At 41.7% G+C, this 15,720-nt stretch overlaps 1 protein-coding gene across 1 annotated transcript in view; it reads right to left on the bottom strand.

Annotated features, from left to right (window-relative positions):
- OSBPL1A (oxysterol binding protein like 1A) overlaps positions 1 to 15,720 on the bottom strand; it is a 212,292-nt gene that overhangs the window by 77,293 nt on the left and 119,279 nt on the right. Inside the window, 1 exon segment of the mRNA XM_032603377.1 lies at positions 15,200 to 15,362. Within this exon segment, the coding sequence (XP_032459268.1) occupies positions 15,200 to 15,362 (163 nt within the window).

Here is a 15,720-nt window from a genome sequence, read left to right as displayed (position 1 = left end):
CTTTACTTCTTCTAGGTGTTCATTCTTATTCTTCTAGGTTTTTGTTAAACAATTCTTGCATCTTCTCAATCTTTGCCTCCATTGTTTTTCCGAGGTCCTGGATCATCTTCACTATCATTATTCTGAATTCTTTTTCTGGAAGGTTGCCTATCTCCACTTCATTTAGTTGTTTCTCTGGGGTTTTATCTTGTTCCTTCATATGGTACAAAATCCTCTGCCTTTTTCATTTTGTCTATCTTTCTGTGAATGTGGTTTTGCTTTCCACAGGCTGCAGAATTGTAGTTCTTCTTGCTTCTCCTGTCTGCCCTCCGGTGGATGAGGCTATCTTAGAGCTTGTGCAAGCTTCCTGATGGGAGGGCCTGGTGGAGGGTAGAGCTGGGTGTTGCTCTGGTGGGTAGAGCTCAGTAAAACTTTAATCTGCTGATGAGTGGTGCTGGGTTCCCTCCCTGTAGGTTGTTTGGCCTGAGGCAACCAGCAATGGAGCATACCTGGCTCATAAGAGTAATTTTCAAGTGATAGATCTTAGTGCTGTGAGGTGATAATGCAATCTTAAAACAGGTTTTTCAATTTTGCCTGCACATACGAATATCAAAGAGGCCAGAACTTATCTACCATTCAGTGTTTCTGGGCAATACATTAATGCCTCAGTGGAAAGCATAAAGTATTGGAAAGAGTGTGCTTAACCCCTTATATATGGTGGTTATAATAGTAAGGGTACTGTACGTGCTTTAAAAACAAACAAATGGGGGGGAAGTTACTGTTTAATGGGTACAGTTTTATTTGGGATGATGGAAAAGTTCTGGCAACGGACAGCAGTGCGGTTGGCCAAAAATGTACTTAATGACACTGAACCGCATGCTTAAAAATGGTTAATATGGTATATGCGTTATGTTTATTTTACCACAAAACCAAAACCAAATAAAACCCAAAACAAAAAAGCAAACAAAAACCTGTCAAGCCAACGCCAAAGACCTATCATGCTGGATGCATGGTCTATATTCTGGTCTTGTCATCTCTCACCTCAATGCCAGTGATGAAAGAAAGCCACACAGACATGGAGAAAAACTGGTGGATTTTTATACAGATGTATTTTTGAATACAGCAGCAGAAATGTTAACAGTATCCACACCTAGATTTCAGACAAAATCAGCCTTTCATTTTCCCTTTTACTTCTCACTGCATTTTCCCCTTACGAACATCTGTGTTTCTATATTAAGTAGAGCCACAGAAAATTTTCAGGATGCTTCAATCCATCCCTGAAAAACAGGGTAAGGGATTTATAAAATAGCCTTACATTATTCACCGAACTTTAAATGGGCAGTTAGGAAAATCTGTATAGCCGTATGTAATGACTATACATGGAAATGGAATACTTAGTTTGTACTTACTCGTGGGTTTGTTTATTCCCATCTATTTCCAAAAAGGATTCAGGTGGTTTAATTACTAATTATATTTTATATAAAAACTGTCATAACAACACTCTGAAAAACAGGCTGTATCTTACAAGATAAATGCTCTAGCCTATGTACAAGCATTTAAGGTAGACAGAATCTTTGCCTGATTAAAACAGTGGTATTAATAGAAAGTTTGTTCACAGATCTCTGGTGGCCCAGAAACTTAAAAGCTCTGTCCACATTGGGACTTAAAATAATTTCGAACACATTTCAGATTGAACACTATCCCCTTTCAACCAAACAGCTTGGAAGCTAATGGCTGTGACTGGGTTAACATGGCTTTAAAACTTTACTCATCAAGTTGTATGAGTTAAATGTGTACAGCTTTTTGTATGTGAATCATACCTCAAATAAAGTGGTGTAAAAAAAACTTCAGCATTAAGAGGATCATTACCTTTATCCTACTTTTTTGAGTTTCTCCTATTAAAAGGCTGAAAGAAGAGGTCATAAAATTAATGATATAAACATGCCAACAAGTCTTACGTTATGCCGATAAGTATTTTAACATGACCTCTGAAAACTAACTTGAGAACAAATAGTACAAAGGAGCAAGATGTGGAAGAACTGTGGATAATGTCCAAATAGCCCCTCCCCGTTACTTAAGGTAACAGGAAATAATCAGAAGGCACACACGCTCAATTTAATACCTTCATTGTTTATGGTTTCCCAAGAACTAGGCATCTTCTAAGAATGTCCAAAGTAACCCCAAAGTAACCCAAGCTTAAAATATCAGCGCCAAATGTTTATTTAGCTTTAATGTACAATCCTGTAAACTCAAAAATAATGTAGTAAATACGAAGCACACAAGGAAAATCAATGAAACCTACCACATTTAAAATACCTACCACAGAAAATCCGGGTGAGTCCAGAAGGGGCTGCCAAGAGATTGCTACAATAACCTACTGAGGAAGTGACAAAAGCTTGAAACAGAATGGTGGCAGCAAGCAACAAGAGTCAGAGACATTCTAGACGTATCCTCCCTGAATGAGGTGCAAGGTCACAATCAGCCAAATGGTACAGTGTTGATTACGACAGTTTCTTAAAAGTACTGGCTTTTCCCCAAGCAACTAAATCTACTATTGTTCTCCCCAACTTGCAAAATCTGCACATGTAACTGCGGATGAAGAATTATTCAAAACATTTGTGTGTGGGCTACTGAAAAACTTACGTGTATCTATTTTGGGCGACTAAATCCAGTCGCCCAAATTGTCCCAATTTGTCTTGTTGACATCTTTAAAATCATTTTCAAGGTCACCTATGCATTCACTCTACAGAGAAAATATTCTAGAACTAAAGACCAGTTATAGAATAATCCAGTTATAAAAGAAAGTTCTTTCATGTGACTTCAGTTTAATAAATCAACACTTACCAAATACCTACCATGTACCTGGTAAAGAAAGGGCTCATTGCTGAAACAGTTTAGAAAGATTAATGAGATATGGGTGGTGCCCTCCAAATATTCAAAGTCCAATCTAGTGGAAGACGTGCAAGTAAACATCTGTTTACACAAACTATGGGAATACTTGAAGAAGTCACTCTCAGGGGAACCAGGATATGTTTCCAGGCAAACTTTCCAGGCAGAGATAACATCTGAGCTGTAATGATGACTAAGAATTTAAGGCAGGAAAAGAGAATATCAGGTGTAAGGGGAAGAGCAACAGTCCCACGCCTGAAAGAACAAGGTGTGTGTCTAAGAATATCTGGCATAGCTAGAGAGGAGAGTAGCCAGACAGAAAAGATGTGGTCGTCAGAGATGAAGCTTAAACGTGGGTCAGATCACAGAGTTTATACCGAATCTGTAGTAATGGAGAGTCTTTGGATGTTTTGCCAGGGAGTGATAAGATCCATTTTACACTTTACAGATAACTCTGACACATCAGTGTCCCATGGCCACTATAACAATCGGCATAACTTCGTGGCTTAAAACAACAAAATTTTAGTCTTTCATAACTCTGGAGGCCAGAACTCCAAAATCAGTTTCAATGAACGAAAACCAAAGCGTTTGCAGGACCACCATCCCTCTGAAGGCTCTAAGGAAAGTCCATTCCTTGCCTCTTGCCTCTGGTGGCTTCCAGCTTTCCTGGGCTTGTGGCCACATCACTCTAATCTCTGCCTCCATCCTCACATTGCCTTCTCCTCTGTGGGTCTAATCTCCCTCTACCTTTCTCTTATAAGGATACTTGTGACAGCACTTAGGTCCCACCCAGATAATCCATGATGATCTCACCTCAAATTCCTTAACTTAATCCCATTTGCAAAGATCTTTTTTTTTCCAAAAAAAGGTTACAGGTTACTGGGATGAGCAGGTGAATGTATCCTTAGGGGACCATTTTTCTGCCCACCACACCTGACAATATGCGATGTGGAAGATGGGCTGGCAGGGATAATGACCAGAAGCGGGAAGACAAAGTCTGTAGGCTCAAAAGCTGAACTAAGGCCCCGACAGTGAATACTGGGGCAGAAAATAGGAAGAAAAAAGAAGACAACTAGATACTTAGATATGGGGAGGGTGTGAGGAAAGGGGGTAAGAGATGACTTTCACATCTGTAGTTTGCATGGTGGGTAGATGATGATGCCATCAGCCAAGACAGGGCATATACAAGGGGGCAGATCAGGATGACAAGTCCAGTTTCCACTATACGGAGTTTGAGATGCTTTGGGCCAAAGTGAGAATTTTCAGTAAATAGGTGGAAATCCTCAGCACATCATTATCTGCCACAACCAACTGGTCTTCAAGGTCAGTCAACGTAGCCTTTAAAATGTATCCCCAAATTTTATTCACTCAAATATTTGAACTCCTAACAGGTGCCAAAGTCTATGCAAGTTGCTAGGGATGCAAAGTTCCTTAAGGGACTTACAGTCTGGTTGAGTGGCAGGGCTGACAAAAAACATAAGCATACAAAACTTCAACTACAGGAAATGCTATGGGACTATGATGCATGGGGAGCCTACAGCAGGGATTTCATCAAGTCAAGAAAGTCAACCAGGCTTCCTTGAGGAACAAAGGTCAGGATATGTATTCATTAAAGCAATAAAGGGAGGAACTGAAACTTTCCATTCTCACTTAAGTGGCTTTTATGGAAATTCCTGTCACCTCTCATCTAGGACACTAGGACCTCAAATCAATCTTTACTCCTAGAATACTCATATGCTAATAGAATGTAAACTCCTAAGTAGGGACCATGTCTTATTTTCTTTGAATTTCCAATTCTTAATATAATGCAAGAATATTATAAAAATTCCACAATGTTTACTAAAAAAAAAAAACTTTATAAAATATTCAATACTAGTCTGACATCACTCTATACTTAATCACGTTTGTCGGCTGCCCACCACTCAACAGGCTAAAATGAAAAATCTTCAGGAGAATCTCATCACGAGACTCAAGCTGGTCCTAAATTACTTTCTTGGCTTCATCCCATCACTATTTCTCAGCATCCAATACGCTCACCCCTGCCTCAGCCATAGTGCATTTTCATGATGTCTTTGAAAACTATTTTTCTCTACCTTTGCATGTGTTTTCTTGTTCCACAAAGCATATCTGACCACCATCTCATCCATCTGGAGAACTCCTCCCTGACTCTTCACAACACCCCTCAAGCATCACTTATTCTGTGATGCTCTCCCCAACTTTCCCAAGCAGTTAGCTGCCTCTCCTCTGAATTTCTGTAACACTCCTTACGTATGAGTTGGTGACGCTAATTCATTACTTGTTCAATAAATATGTATTGAGCGCCTCCTTCTCTGTCTGTCTAGCACTAGTGTAGGGGCTGGGATGCATCCATGCACTAAGCAAAATGCCTCTCTCACTGAGGAGCTTATATTCTACTTGTAGAAGATCTACAAATGAATGAACATTATGTGTGAAAGATGCAGCTTTTTTTTTTTTTTTTTTTTTGGGTTTTTTAAAGGCAAGAGAAAAAGGATAGAAAATGATACAGTGAAGGTCTTTCTGAGCAGAAAAAGGAAGGAAGTGGGGGAGTAAGCACTGTAGACATTTGGGATTAGAGAGCTCCAGGCAGAGGGAAAGTGAAGGCCTAGAAGAGAACACGCTTGGCAAGTCCAGGAACTTGCATTGAGGCCAGTGATGGAAGGAAGTGAGTGAGGAGGACAGAGCAGATCTCAGAAGGTGGCAGATGGCCAGAACGAGGCCTTCTGGCTTTTATTCCAGCCAGGAAGCAAAGCCATTGGAGGGTTCCATGCAGGGAACTGACATGAACAGATTCACGTTTGGAAACGATCACTCTGAATGCTGTTATTTAAAATATTGCTGGAGACGCGGGTGCAAGCAGAGGGACCAGTCAGAAAGCCCCTGTCAGAAACCAGGTGAGAGATGATGGGGGCCAGGGTGGTGGGAGTGGAATGATGAGAAGTGGTCAGATTCTGCTATATGTTGTAGGTAGAGCTGACGGAATTTGCTGATGGACTGAATGTTGATGGACTGAAAGACAGATCCTCCATCTACCGAAGTATGGACCACAGGAGGGGCAGGCTTGTGAGCAGAAATCAAGAATTCTCTTCTGGACATTCTAAGACACCTTGGAGATCTCATTAGATATTGCAAGTAGACAGTTAGACAGAAGAGTCTGAAATTCAGGGGGCAAGACTGAGTCTAGAGACGTAAAGTTTTGGACTTAGCAAAATTTGGACAATATTCACAGGCATGGGACTAGATGAGGTCGTGCAAGGCAAGCTGCTCAAGCTTTAATGTCCATGTGAAGCCCCTGCAGATTTGAAAAAATGCAAATTCTTATTCACTAGGTCTGAGTTGGGGCCTGCGGCTCTGCAGTTCCAACAAGCTTCCAGGTGAAGGTGATGCTACTGATCCTGAGACCACAATCTGAGTTACAAAGGATCTAAAGGGTGACTGTAGAAGAAACAATGCCTGCACCCCAAGACACGCTAACATCTGAAGTCAGAAGGATACAAGACGACAAGCAAAGGGAACTGAGAAGTAAAATCAAAAGCGACCTGGTACTCTGGAAAGCAAGTAAGAAAGGTTCCATGAAGGAAGGAGGAATCAACAACTGTAAGTGCTGGTGAAAGGCCGACAAAGATGCGAACTGAGAGAGGACCACTCAGTTAGGCAGCTGAGTATGTGACGGCGGTGATTAGTCGAGAGCGGCTGCAGAGGAATCGTGAGAATAAACATAAATAGAGGCTGTTCAAGAAAGAATTCTAGAAGAGGAAAGTGATGTGGATCAAAGGTATCTGTATAAGATACAGCATTCTGAAAGATAAGATAGCTGATGGGCATCAGGAATAACTGATTACCTGGGAGAAAGAAGGAGCTACATTAATGTCCTGATGTAAGTCAGAGGCATTGGGATCCCAGGCACATACGGAGGGGCTGGCGTCAGTTAGGGACATAACATTCTTCGATGTAGAGAAAGCAGAATATGCCCACACATGTACACAGCCAGGTGTGTGAGTGGAAACACGAGGAGTTTCTCAGTGACATAAATAATGTCCTCTGATGGAGCAGGACAGGGGATGATGGTATTAGAAATTTTAAGTGAGAAAAGTATGAAATAAGCATGTAAAAGGAACTGACAAGGGAAATGAAGTAGGACTGCTGGGCAGCAAAAGGCCACCACAGAAATTAAACAGCTGTGGGTCTCAAGCAAGAGCTGCCAGCATGGCCAGTCACTTGAGGACCGGTGCGGAAGGAGGGGAGGGATGGGCTGGGTGAGCACAGTGCAGGGAGAGAAAGGCAGGGGGCCGATGATATGACAGCCCACGCCATCTGAGCTGGTAAGGACGGAACAAGGACACGAGCGGAGAGGAACAGTGAAAACATGGAGAAGACACCGTGGTTGGTCAAAGAAATGTTGGGATCAGGGTTTTTAAGAGAATGGGTTGAAAGATAGGAGACAGTGGTTAGATTGTGGGATGTATAAAACTGAGATGACGGCGTAGATATAGTCACTGAGAACGGCAAACTCCGGGGGCTGATCTTGGGAGTGAGTAGCTCTGGTGGGCTGGAGGCCCAGACCCTTTTCACGTCACATTGTGCCCATCTTTCCATGCTCAGCCTCCTCCCCTGGACTGACTACGAAACCCTGATTCAGGGACTGGATCTTCTTTCCCTTGGTAGTGCCATGCCTGGCAAAGCACTGCACACAGTGGGCACTGGGTAAGTGTGTCTGGCTAAGGACATGCTCTCAACGCTAGTACAAAATGCACATGGTTTTACAGTGAATTTTTTTTTTTTTTTTTTTTTTGCGGTACACGGGCCTCTCACCACTGCAGCCTCTCCCGTTGCGGAGCACAGGCTCCGGACACACAGGCTCAGCGGCCACGGCTCACGGGCCCAGCTACTCCGTGGCATGTGGGATCCTCCCGGACCAGGGCATGAACCCGTGTCCCCTGCATTGGCAGGCGGACTCTCAACCACTGCGCCACCAGGGAAACCCTGCTGGATAATTTTTTAATGTTATAAACACATCACGAGAGTAAGAGCCCCTGGCACTACTTAGATTTTCTCCAGAGTGTTGTACCATATTACATACAGAAGGGGTTCAATACAGCCATACTCTGTGATACTCAATTTTGCTGCACATCATATCAACAATGGACCTTGTTTTGTACTGGGCAACAGAGGAAATACAAAAGTTAAGACAAGGTCTCTGCCCTTAAGGGAAATGCAGGGCTTGGGGGAAGATAAGGAAGAAAGACACAAAAAGTTATATAACAAGAAAAAGGGCAAGAACAAGGTAGTATGGCTAATCGTCAAAAAAAAAAAAAAAAAAAAAAGGACTAGAGAAAAAAGTGCTGGGAATACAGAGGAGGGAGAGATCTCCACATCCTAGGCAGGTCCAGACAAGAGTAAAGACTCACAGAAAAGGCCCAGATAAGAACTGTACAGGTTATTTCAAAAACTAAACTGTAGAAGAGGACACCAGGCTCAGAAACATAAAAGAACAGAGCACACAGCCTTTACTAAAAGGTCACGGTGCTCTTCAGCTTTCCTGCCAATACCTCTGATCACGTGGGTCAAATCCTGCGTCTTCTATGTGAACTGTCAGCAGAGATGTCATTTCTTTTCTCAACTATTAACAGTTGTATTTATTGGATTAAACATTATTTCACATGGGTCATAACTTCCTCCGTTACTCTCCTCCGGACAAAACCAAAGTCGCTATTTTAACACTTTCCATTCTAAAACCTTTGTTAAAAAGACGTGAGCATCGACTCTTGCAACTGCTGAGAAATGCTAAAGCTGGCTTCAATTTTGTGACATAACGTTCTACTGGTTTTACCAATCTACACTATTGGATTTGTATGCATTATTCATGTACATTTTAACCAAAATAGCGTTAAGAGGAAAACCTAGCAAGAAAGGCTTTCTTGCACAACTGATCTCATCATGTTTCTAAAAAGGAAAATGAACAGACAGTAAGAAAGACAATACATTTTGAAGTTTTAAAATTCAAAAGGCAGGAATTTTAGTGAAACTGCTATCTCAGACCAGTGCTAAAGAATAACAGCCGTTAAGTTATTTAACTGGTAACAAAACTGGTAACTGGTAAAATAATGCCTTAGGACATCCATAAAGCCAAGCACCTTTAATTTTCTCCCCCTTAGCTACTTTTTCATCCCCCCACCCCGCCCCCGCTCTGGGAGCAAGTCTCATACCTCCAACTTGATCATAAATTCCTCAAGAACAAATTTTATCTTTTAATTACATCTCATCCCAGCTCACTCCTCTGTCACCCACCCCTCCTCTTCCACATAGCATCCAAAGTGGTGCACGCAGACCACGTGAAATCGTGAAATTCGCAAGTGTTACTGCTTCTTTTGTGCTCTTTACTGAAAACCAATATATTTTTAGGGAGGACAGAAATATCAATGACATTTGTTCAACAACCTGCATTCAACAAGCATTTACAGAGCAACTCACAGTCTATGTTAAGTACCTCAGGAATATAAATAGATAGGGTCTCTACCATCATAAAGAGACAAGCACAATACAACCAAAGGGCTATGAGAGAGGTGTAAACTGAAGGAACACAAAAGAAGAAACCATTAATTCTGCCTGGGGGAGTGAGGAAACGCTACCCAGGAGAGCTGATACTTTAGAGATATTCAAGAGCTTTGGTAGAAGAAGGGGGTGGCATCAAGTGAGGGTAAAATGAAAAGGGCAGAACGATGGAAGGAACATGTAGAAGGAGCTGCTTTATTCCTCCCTAAAGTGGTACCTTCTACATATTTCTGTTCTTTATTTGCCAGCTAAATGGAATTTTTCCACAGAACTAGTTAGCCTCTAGTTTCTCATTAAACCTTTTGCTTTAACACGCATGAAGGTTTAGCCCTTTTCCCAGGAAGTGCTCACTCACAGGTAGTAATATCAGAAATCTCACTCGATTTAACTATTTCATTCCTTAAGCACACACACACAATGAGGACAAGATGTGATGCTTCATTAGAATTAGTTCCTTCTAATCAGGTTACACAATGGAATTCAACCAAATTGTGAGAAAGAAACTGTTTGCTTTATGGAATTTTATGAAATCTTAACTCATTGAGCATACTGGAAAAAAATTAAATAATCAAAAGATCCCATGGGGCTGGAAAAAAAATACACTACACTGTAGGTTTATATCAAGTTTTGTCTCACCCACTGTATTAGATTTTCATTGATCCTGCTTATCTGAAAAAAATTTTAAAGGGAAATCAGGAAGTCACATGGACTTAATTTTAAAGGAAGTAAAACAAGTTGTAACTGACTTTAAAAAAGCAGTTTAAGCATTTCGTGAAAATAACTTACAAATATTTTAAGAGAAGTATCTTTAAAACCCTTTTTCTCACATATTTTATTTTATTATTAAAAAAAATTTTTTTTTTGGTGATACGCGGGCCTCTCACTGCTGTGGTCTCTCCCGTTGCAGAGCACACGCTCTGGACGCGCAGGCTCAGTGGCCATGGCTCACGGGCCCAGCCGCTCCGCGGCACGTGGGATTCTCTCGGACCGGGGCATGAACCCATGTCCCCTGCATCGGCAGGCGGACTCTCAACCACTGCGCCATCAGGGAAGCCCTCACATCTTTTAAATACTGATATTAGGATAGGCCTGATTTAATCTATTATTCTGATTCAGCAATTAAAAAAAGCTTTAAATGAAATACAGGTTTGTATACTTGTTTTTGTTCTCTCTTACCTCTGACCCAATAGCCTCTGTCACTGCTGCGTTGTGAGGATGGAGGAGGCCCGGTGTGGCTGGAGCCCAGCGAGTGAACAAACAAGGGACAGGCAAGGTGTGGGTCACGTCAGGAGCCTTGAAGGCCTGCTAGGGAGTCTGGATTTTATTCTAGGTGCAGTGAAGAGCCACTGAAGGATCCTAGGCTGGGGAATGCGATGATGTGATTGTCTACAAAGCATCAGTGTGGGTAGTGTATACGGCGTGAACCTCAATAAGGCAAGGCTGGAAGCACAGTGATCAGTTAAGAGGCTGGACAAGAGCGTGTGCAGCGCAGGTGACGGTACTGCGAGCGAACAATGGGCAGCCCCTTAGTGTGCCAGGCACTGTTCTAAGTACAAATATTTATTAGTTTATTCCTCCCAATAATCCTATGACCTACTTGCAGATGAAGAAATGAGGCACTGTGAAGTGAAATCATTTCGCAACGGGTACAGGAATTGGTAGAGCCATCGCTTATCAACAGCCTTCCAGCTGCAGCACCTACACTTTTAACCCGCACCCTGTAGTAACAGAACATATTAATAGATGGATTCAAAGTAGGTCGCGAAGGTAGAATGGACGGACCCCAGTCTGCGTTTCATGGAGGTGGCACGTGAATGCCATGAATTACTCCCAGGTTTACAGCTTTAGGAAAGGAAAGAGGTGCCATTTACTAAAATGAAGCAAACTCCAGGAGGAAGAAGACCTAGGAGGAAGATCAAGAACTCATCTTTTATTTATCCAGCAAACAGCTGAGTATATGTCTCTCACAAGAGGTTAGGGCTGGAGAAATAAATTTGGGAACTGTGGTAGTCAGAACAATGGCCCCCAGTGACGGCCATCCTAGTCTCTGTGGAACCTGTGGATGTGTTACCTTCCACGGTAAAAGGACTCTGCAGGTGTGACAGAGTTAAGGCCCCTGACATGGGGAGGTTACCCTGGATTATCTGAGTGGGTCCACTGTGATTGCTATGGTCCTTATAAAAGGGAGGAAGGAAGGTCAGAGTCAGAGCGACTGGAAGATGTCAAACCGCTGGCTGTGAAGGTGGAGGATGGGGCCTTGAGCCAAGGAAGGCAGGTGGTCTCTAGAAGCTAGAAAGGCAAGAAGGCAGATTCTCTCCTAGAGCCTCCAGAGGGAACAAAGACCTGCCAACACCTTGACTGCAGGACTTCCGACCTCCAGAGCTCAGAGAATGAATCTGCATCACCTAAGCCGCTACATTTGTGGTAATTTGTTATGGCAGCAATAGGAAACTATTACAGGAATTTTAAGTTAGCATTTAAGATAATGTGGTATTGAAAGAGATTGGTGAGGGAGCTTAAGAGGTACAAACTTCCAGATGCCTAGACTTATGGTGATCATTTTTAAATGTACAGAAATACTGAATAACTATGTTGTGTAACAGGAACTAACGTACTGTTACAGGTCAATTATACTTCAAAAACAAATTTAAAAAACCCACAGAAAAAGATGAGACTTTTGGTTACCAGAGGTGGGGGGTGGGGGGAAGGGGAATGGATGAAGGTAGTCTCAAAAGGTACAAACTTCGTTATAAGATAAATAAGTACTAGGGATGTAGTGTATAACATGGTAAACATAATCAACACTGCTGTATGTTATACCTGAAAGTTAAGAAAGTTAAATCCTAAGAAGTCTCACACACAAGGAAAAAATCTTTTTCTATTTCTTTGATTTTGTATCTATATGAGATGATGGATGTTCACTAAACTTCGTGTGACAATCATTTCACGATGTACGTTAAGTCACATCATTATGCTGTATACCTTAAACTTATACAGTGCTGTAAGTCAATTATTTCTCAATAAAATTGGGAGAAAAAAAAAAGAAACTGTAGATGAAAGAATCAATAACTAAACAAAAGTTCTGGAGAAGGCACAAGGAGATGGGTACCAGAACAAATCAGGAGGGAATGGTCTTAATGAAAAGGGGACACTTCTTTTGTAACAGAAGAGAAAGAGGAAAGGGAATGGAGGTTAATGTGTAGACTGTAGTGAGAAGATGAAGTCATTCCCAAATGAAGGCTTTTATGATCTCAGTGAATTACGTGGCTAGGTCATCAGCAGGGCAACACTTCAACCCTGGGCATCTGATTTGTAATTTTAATACAGTTTTACATTGGACCAAATGATTCCCAAGATTTGTAGTAGGAAATAGTAGGAGTGGCCAAAGAAAAGCTACTACGTTCAGGCAAATGTAATAAAACTCAGGTGGGTCATTCAGGGCAGGGATGAGTAAACTCAAGGCACCTGTCCTTCTAGCTCCTTCTCTCCAGCCACGGTGGAACACGCTGACTAAGCTAGGCACTGGACTCAGCCTCGGGATCCTTCTCGACAAAGCAACCCATCAGGCAGGCAGTACTGACTGCAAACCAATCTGAATTGGCACTTGAGATGAAATTCATTTGCCAATCCTGACCCAAGGACTGTAGTTCTTCTTATCGCCTTCTCCCGGAGGAGACAACTATGGAAATAAATGTGAAAATATGACTGAGAAGTAAAAAGATGACAGTAGCCGCTAAATGTCTATCAAGAAGAGAATAACTAAGAAAACTCTACTAAATCACATCATTGACTTTTATGCAACCTTTAAAAAGAATGAGCTAGAGTTGTAACACTGATGGGAAAGATTTCCAAGATACACTGTTACATGAAAAAGCAGATCTAGAACAATTATACAGCTACTTCCATCCATGATTCTTTAAAAATCCCATACGTACACATGCATATATCCACGCGAATGCTTTAAAAAGGTCTGGAAGAGAATCTATCAAGCTGTTAATAAGAATCTCTGAGGAAGAGTGCACAATTAGGGTAAGGGATGAAGGGAAGATTTCACTGGGCACTATACATACTTTTACATTGAATTATTTATAACAAATACCTTTTTTAAAATAAAAATTAAATTTTTTCCTTTGTTTTTAAAAGGACAGCAAAGATGAGCAGCTGAAGTGTCTAGGTTCTTTTACATTCAGACCTCTTTGCATTTAATCCAATAATCTGTCTGGCAGCTTTCCTTTTTGGATGCCCCAAACAGAAGGAATACAGGCGGTAACAGGACTGCACATGGCAGAGAGTAGAGATGTGAAGAAATGTCAGCAGCCTCAAGTGTCCTTCACCCTCTCCTCCCTCCTCCGTCAATCAGGTTAAATGCTTCCTTTACCTCTGCCACTCATTCCACTGCTTTCACATCCAGTCTCTACATTCTCTTCTCAATCTGACTCACTATTTTCATAAATACCACATCTAACTGCCATCATCACAGTCATTACAATCCCTTCTCTAATTATTCCCAAATCTGGCTATTAGAATTAGCTTTTCTGCTTTTTTTGATCATGTCACACTTCTAAAATTAATGTTCCTAAGTGCTGTTTATCTTCTATAATGAATCTCTTCTCTGTATATCCACCAACATCATTTTCCTTGTCCTGTATCATCACACCATTTTAACTTCCTTAACCTAATCTTCTTTAGTTCTCATTTCAACAACCTCTCACTGTGCTTCTTTCCCTTTCCTATCATTAATTTGACCCTTTAACTCCATATCCACTGAGGTCTCCTGCTTCCATGGTCAAGTTTTGTGAGACCCAACAATTGTATATGTTCATCTACTTAGATAAGCACTTAATTTCTTCGCATAAAAGAATTGTTTTCCATCTCGCTGATCTCCAACCACCCGCTCCCAGGCTTCCTTCCATGACCCCGCCCACATCTACCTCAAAATTCTGAAGGAAGTTCCTAAAACGTCAAAACTACTTAGCAGTACCTCCTCCCAAGTCATTCTCACCTCTCCACACACATCTCCCATTTTTTGAACACGTGGTACCTGTCAGGCACTGTCCCAAACACTACTTACACATGTGAACCCACTTAATCCTGACTCAACCCACTGAAATGGAAACTATAATTATCCCCATTTTAAATATGTGAGAGCTGAGAACCAGGAAGGTCGTGGAACTTGCCCACGGTCACACGGCTGACCAGTGTCAGGGGCAGGATTCCAATTCAGGGAATCTGACTCTGGAGTCCCTGCTCGCTGCCAGTATGCTACACGGCTCTGAGGCCTGTATCTCTGAGGCCAAGTTAAGCTCTTCCTTTTCTCTGTTTCAGCTACACCGAGGTCTCACCTCTCCTTTGGCACACAGCATACCATACTGTAGCCAACTGCTTCTTGTATGTGTCCTTCACTCTTTAACCTCTCTGAGAACAGAAACTATCCATCTCTCTACCCTTTAACATATAATAGCACCTTGCACCAGGAGGTATCTAACAGTCATCAAATAAAGGAACAAACCAGATTCACAGCACTCTGGCCCCAGCACAGCATACGCTGTCAACAAAGGCAGACTCAGTGATGACTTTCATTTCAAACTTTTGGGCTTCGGCCTTAATAATGTCACACAAAAAGTAGGTCATCTGGGGAGCTGAAGTGATACATTTCCATCTGTTTATTTCAGGAAACTCAAGGTGACATCCACCCTAAGAAGACATTTAGGTGGTCAACTGTGAATTACCAACAACACAGACGGCAGGGTTCTAGAATTACCTGACAGTGCATCATAGAACTCGTCCTCACTAAGGATGCTGAGAGGTGGGGAGCCTTTAACCAGAGACTGCTCTAATTCATGATGTTCAGTGGCTAGAGTCGCCAGCGCTTCTGACAAAATTTTGTTTTTTTCTTGTTCCTGTTCCAATTTAAAATTCCTCACCTGGAAGAAAACAGATATACAAAGAAGACTTCAGAGTGACAGGAGATATAGATTTACTCAGGTTATGAAAATTATTCACTTCAGATCCACTTCAATTGCAACATCAGGAATGAAAACAGTTGTGCTACATAATGGACGGGTGAGCAAAATTACTAGGCTAATTCTGTTCTTCCCATAGGGTCTTTTCTCACAACACTTCCAGCTAATGAAAACAGAGTAACAACTAGCAAACAAATTCAGCTCAAATGATCAGGATCCTAGTATAAGGGCATTAGCCAATTTGAAAATCATATAAAATTTTTAATAGAGAATATTTCATTCAACATTAATCATGAAATTCAGAAACCAGTTTTTGAAC

This window comes from Phocoena sinus, chromosome 14 (assembly GCF_008692025.1).
Source record: "Phocoena sinus isolate mPhoSin1 chromosome 14, mPhoSin1.pri, whole genome shotgun sequence".
In the NCBI taxonomy this organism is placed as follows: domain Eukaryota; kingdom Metazoa; phylum Chordata; class Mammalia; order Artiodactyla; family Phocoenidae; genus Phocoena; species Phocoena sinus.
This window is presented reverse-complemented; position numbering and strand designations above follow the sequence as displayed.